The 6,485-nt window shown below is 34.6% G+C and overlaps 1 protein-coding gene across 1 annotated transcript; it reads left to right on the forward strand.

Moving 5' to 3' along the window:
* Positions 1-4,418: 4,418 nt before the first annotated feature.
* On the forward strand, positions 4,419-5,816 carry LOC149138589 (CBL-interacting serine/threonine-protein kinase 6-like). The gene has a single exon (XM_089450405.1). It carries the CDS (start codon positions 4,419-4,421, stop codon positions 5,814-5,816), a length of 1,398 nt encoding a protein of 465 aa, XP_089306531.1.
* The last annotated feature ends 669 nt before the right edge of the window (positions 5,817-6,485 follow it).

A 6,485-nucleotide genomic window follows, 5' to 3' on the forward strand; every position in this document is an offset into this window, starting at 1 on the left:
TACACCACAACAATTGGAAGAAAAAAGAGAAAAAGGGTTTTTTTACAATTGTGATAGCAAATGCACAAAAGATCATAAGTGTGCTAAGAAGAAATTATTTTACATAAAATATGAAGAGGAGGAAGAAAAGGATCAAGAAACATCAAAAGAAGAACATATACGCCAGGACCCCACCCCAGAGAAAGAAGAAATGAATCAGACCATGTCTTGTAAAGCATTGGCAGGAATTACCACTCCTCAAACTCTCAAGATAAAAGGACATATCAAAAAGAAAAAGGTGCAAGAAGTGAAAGATCACATCGAGAAAGAAGAAATGAATCCAACCATATCTTGTAATTCATTGATCGAACTTACCACTCCTCAAACTCTAGAGATAGAAGGACATATCAAGAAGAAAAAGGTTCAAACAGTGAAAGATCACATTGAGCATCAACAACAAGTTCTCCAAATTTTAAAGGATAACGCCACTTCGGTGGAAAATCAAACGAAACAACAGGTAGATCAACATCGTAGTGAAAAATGTTTTGATGTAGGTGATTGGGTATTTTTACAGCTACTTCTCAAGCAAGCTATTTATGAGAAGGAAATGTTGGCAATACTACATGCACTTAAAAAATGGCGACCTTATCGAATGGGAAGACTCTTCAAGGATGAGGATGTGGAAGCATTGTTTTGTGCTATTTCTATTATCCAACCAGATTGGATAAATGAAGCAAGGGATGAATGGAAGAAGGATGAAGTAGTATGGCCACTTATTCAAAAGTTGCAAAAGATCCCAATTCAAACAATATTGTCAGAAATTGAAGAGGAAGGAAGAATCATATTGGAGCCTGGAGAAGTCACAGAAACAAGAACCCGACAGCTACAAAATCGATCAATTTCAAAGTATCTCATCAAGTGGAATAACTTACCTACTGAAGATTCCACATGGGAGGACAAGAATTTTATATAGAAGCATCAAGAACTACTCAAGCGTTGAGGACAACGCTTTTTGAAGGAGAGGGGCATGTTAGGCCCGAATTATTATATTGATGTACCCATGTAGTGCCCATATTATTACTATTGTGCCTCATAGAGGCTCACTATTGTTATTATTGTTCCCTTACATTATTATTGTTATGTCGGCTCTGATTATGTTATGACCCCTTAGACTCCTATATATAGAAAGGAGGTCTTTTCATGTGTATCATCAAAGATTTGTTCATTTATGTGATGTAAAGGAGTTTTCCCCTCGAAGAGGCTAAATTCTAAGGCGTTGATCTATCTTTTCTATCTTTTCTTGAGCTAGTTTCATAACAGTTTCCCACAATGGAAGAAAATGAGCTTGCCCCTCCTTGATTTTGATCGGACTCTTGATTTTGAACTCCCTTGTTGGCCTTGATCAATTATCCTATCACAATGACCTATAGTTAGAGCTTCTCCTTCCTAGATTTCTACAATAGACTTGCGTCACAACTCCTCATTCATTGAACTGTCGCTAACATCATCAAATTTCAAGGTCCCTACAGAAGTACTCATAGCTACAATTAATTTTTTCTAGTTTTCCCGCATAAAACAAATTAACAAGATAGCTCTAATTTCATCATTTGGAATGATTTTAACATAGGAAAGCTAACTAGTAATAATATTGAATTCATTCAATTGCTCAGCAAATGAAGCACCCTCCTTCATGTTGACATTATAAGGCTTCTTAATAGAGAACACTTTGTTTGATTTCATGTTCTTCTCATATAGATCGTGGATCTTCTTCCATAACCCTTATGTCATAATTTTTTTAGTACACATGGAAATACACATTATGTTCTAGATATTGGCAGATTGTAGCAGTTGCCTTTATATCTAGTTTATTCCATTCTTCATCCATTATCGATGAAGGCTTATTTACTATACCCTCAATCAACAAATAATGATCTTTTAAAATCAGTATATCCTCCATCCATGATTTCCATAAGGAAAAATTTACCAGCCTCAACTTCTTCATATAAAATAATGTTATTGTTTCCCTTCTCAATAAAATTCAAGTCTCAAAAATCAATATACCACTTTCAAAATAAAACTTTACTTATTACAACTTTAACAACTCAGAATCCAAAATTGATCTCTTTTACTAAAGATTATAATTTTTCAGATCACAAGCAATCACCCTCCTTACTTTTTTATTTATTAAAAGAAAAAGTTACATATAATTCTAAAACCTAACGGTCTCTTTCCCATATACACTTCTATAGACATAATTACAACTACTTAAGGACAATAACATGATTACTTCGTATAACCAACGGCTGGTCTCACTTTGAGCAAAGAGGTTTCTAGAGGGCCCTCTCTAATCTACCTCTTCGATCTTAGGGCCCGCATCAAAACCGGAAGTGGAGGAGCCCATATGCCCGTTACCTGCACAAGATCTTCCTCCGCCCTGGTACATGATGGCGATGATAGGATCACAAATGTCTTGAACCTCCTTCAACTTGTCTTATAGCTCGTCCACCTCCGCTAGTTGATTGTAGTCGAACCACTCTAAGGTCCCATTAATGGCCTTGTCGATCTTCTCCTTGTCTCAGGGATTCACCTTATCCCGGCCCCTAAGACAATATTCCTGATACTGTAAGTGTAATTCTCCAGCGAGTTATTTGCCTCCACTTTCCTCTTCACGGTCTATAACAACTGGTGCACTTCCAGCTGAGGCTCTGATACCAGTATATGGGAATCAGTGATGACAATAAAGAATAAAATTATAAGTCAATGGACGGTCGATTATCAGCAGTAGTCAGCGTGGATAATGGAGTTAGTTGAGAAGTCTGTGTAGACGTGCGAGATGACTGTTACCATCGGCGTAAGTGGCGTTGGCTTCACATGTAACAAACCAATATTTTGAAAACTCTTACGAAATGATTGAGTGTACATTATTCAGTTAGAATGTAACTATACCCACATTACATGTGAACAAAAAAATTCAAAAGATGAAATAACTTTGGTTTAACAAAGGTTTTAGAGATAGTGAGTAGAGCCTCGCCAAAGCTTCACAACTATCATCCATCCCACCAAACAGTGATATAAATTTGTGCTTTTTATTAATCATAAGAAAATTATACTATTCTATTTTAAAAATTCCGAAATAATAGTAATATTTTTTAATAATGAATTTTATAATTATTTAAAAAAAGTTATAAATTTATTTTATTATTTAATTTTGAAAATAAAAACCAGATTGGCTAACGGGCAAACCATAATATTAAGAAGTAATTCATATTATTAGAAAATACATATAATGAAAAGAGGATTCGGAATCATCAATAACTAAATTTATAATATAAAAAATCCTAATCACTTATGGAATTTGCTGTCGTGTTATACATAATAATGATAATTTTAGCAGACATTTTAAAATTATTTTTTATTTTTATTTTTGGAGTTGTATTTAAGTAGATTTTTTTGGACTTTTCAAGTGAAATCTTGAATTGTCTTATTTAAATTAGTTTTTTCACTGTATATATGGATTCAGCACCCTGGAAAATCTTTAGGGCACTTAGATTACATAGGATTACCCATCAACTTTGTCATTTCAATAAATTCCTGCAAGATTTAGAAAAATTTGACCTCAAAACCCCACTTTAAAAACTTCCAAAAAATCGCACTAAAATCAACTCCATTATTTGTTATTTTTATTGAGATACTTGGTTAGACCATGGGAATTTTAATTAATTTTACATTTACTAAACACTAAAAAATTCTGAGGTGTAAAACTCTATTTACGTTTTATAACTCAACATGAAATCTATATCTCGACAAATTTCATGATCTTGAAAATTAGACCAGGAAATCCAAAATTAGAGATGAATATATGATGAATATAAAACTACACTAATATATATCACAATATAGCCTTAAATCTTAATGGATATAAAAAACAAAATTCTAATAAAAAGAAGTTGCACGCACTATGTCTATGTTTTCAAAAGGTGGAGAATTTTATTTTGAAGAAGTTGCATTCGCAGTAACAAAAAGATAATAAAATCGATAATTTTGTTTTCAGGAGGATTGAATTTGTATATTTTTTAATTGAAAATGAGTAACTTTTGTTGTTGGTATTTTCTTTCCTTTTACCATTGTTAGTATAACTATAAACATCCCACAATGGATTTTATTTTGGGGCGCATATGGACACAACTTCAACTTTAACAGTTTCACGAAGCGACGCAACTTCACATTCATGGCTGATTAGAAATATGCTTCGCTCCAAATCATTTGCCGTCAGTTGAACAGCAGCCAGGTTGTCACCTTCGCAATTTTTTGCAAAGCAGATATTGCGGACTAAGGCCTGACAGTGCTCAGATTGTTTCATAGTATAAAATAGTTCATACTTTATCTATAAAGGCTGAAGATATTGAAAAAGTATATTGCAACTTAATTCCATTTTAATAATGACCAAAAACAAAGAGGACACTATTCTTTTCGGCAAATTTGTATTAGACAAAATCCTGGGGAAAGGGGCATTTGCAGAAGTATACCTTGCAAGAAACCTAAAAACTGGCATGAAAGTTGCCATCAAGGTGATCAGTAAAAATAAACTTGAGGACGATAGGTTGAAAACAGAAATCTCCATTATGAGAAGACTGAAACATCCAAACATTGTACAGCTCTATCAAGTCATGGCCAGCAAGAACAACGTCTATCTTGTGATGGAATATGTCAATGGAGGAACGGTTTTTGGAAGAATAAATTCAACTACCAAGAAAAAACTGTCCAAGGAAGAGGAGGATACATGGAGAAGATATTTCCAGCAGCTGATCACCGCAGTGGACTTCTGTCACAGAATGGGAATTTATCACAGAGACATCAAATCTGACAATCTGCTGTTAGACGGTAAGGGAAACCTCAAGCTCGCAGATTTCGGGCTGAGCACCATTCAGGAGCTTGCGGGAAAAGACAACTTGTTTTACTCGCGTTGCGGCGCTGCTGCCTACCTCGCTCCAGAGATCCTGAGTGGGGCGCGTTACGATGGTGCCAGCGCAGACTTATGGTCTTGCGGTATAGTTCTTTTCGAGATTTTGACTGGCGAGCGTCCGTTTGTTATTGTCGACGATATGCGCGCAGTGTTGAAGAAAATGCGGAACAGAGATTTCAGTCTCCCTGCGAGATTACCATGCAGTGCCCTAATCCTGCTCCATCGGTTGCTGGATCCAGACCATCTGACTCGTATTACCATACCTGAAATCATGGAAGACCCGTGGTTCAAAGTAGGGTTTAATGGTGATAATTTATTACTAACTCATGACGTTGGCCAGAATAATTTGGACATCAGCGCCCATGAGGTTGCCGAGGTTCCGAATTCCCCATGCATAAATGCCTTCAGTTTACTGGCATCCTGGCCAACTGGACTAGACCTGGCTCCTCTGCTCGAGGGTTCAAAAGGGTTTCTGCGATTCATGTCGAAGCAACCGGTTTCTGCCATTATATCAAAGTTTAAGGAGGTTGCCAATACCAATGGCTTTAGTTTCAGAAATAATGACTTGATAGTGAGTATGGAGAGAATGGAATTGCACTTCCAAGCAGAGATTTCTGAAATAGTGCCTTCTCTATGCGCTGTGGATGTGAGTGGCACAATCGCGGAGACACCTGAATCTGAAAATTTTCTGGGGCAGCACATGATACCTGCCCTTCAAGACATTGGGTGGGCCTGGCCAGGTATTCATTCTGAACAGAAGAGTGTGACGCCAAAGAATGAAACAATTGGCAATCCAGTATTTCCTTTCTTGGCTGGAGTATTTGGGGCGTTTGTCTTAGTGACCGCGCGTGCATGGGCCAAAAACCACACATAGTAACGTTGGAGAGGCGATGAGTTTCACCAAAAGCGTATTTTTTTAAATTCTAAGGATGAGAGAGTTTATGGAGAAGCTTGTAAAACATCAGTGGCTGAGTGATGTGGCAGAGCCACTTTAAATTTGTCAAAGAGGGGGTTTAAATTTTAGATGGGAGAGGAAGTTTATTATTTCTCAAAACCTTATTCTTCAAAATTAGTGAAATAAATTAACTAAATTATAATATTATTTTAAATTATAATATATATATATATATATTATTTATTAACTAATAAATATATTTTAAAAAACTAAATTAATAAAAAACAAAAAGAATTTAATAATATTAGTGGACATGACATTTTTTAAATAAATTAAAAAAAAAAAGAAAGACATAACTACTTTTAAAATAAACTTTGGTTTTCTAAACATTATTACTAAATAAATTCCATAGATATTTTATAAAATGAGACATCCTTACCAACCACCTAATAGTTATTAAGATTTAAATTAAAATTTCTTAATCCACCCAATAATTATTCAAGATTCTTAAAATTTCCTAATCCAAAATAGGTACAACTATTATTAATTAATTTTGTTATACATCTCATATTATGAAGATTAAAAAAGAAAAATCATAAAAATTAACTAAAATATAAATTTATTTTAAATTAATATTAATAATTTTTA

The sequence above is a fragment of the Pinus tabuliformis genome, chromosome X (assembly GCF_031772625.1).
Source record: "Pinus tabuliformis cultivar Carrire ecotype Pingquan chromosome X, CPIR1, whole genome shotgun sequence".
Classification (NCBI taxonomy): Eukaryota; Viridiplantae; Streptophyta; class Pinopsida; order Pinales; family Pinaceae; genus Pinus; species Pinus tabuliformis.

Excerpts from the sequence above, each read along its gene's own strand:
- LOC149138589 (XM_089450405.1), top strand. The coding sequence starts at position 4,419 with ATGACCAAAAACAAAGAGGACACTATTCTTTTCGGCAAATTTGTATTA.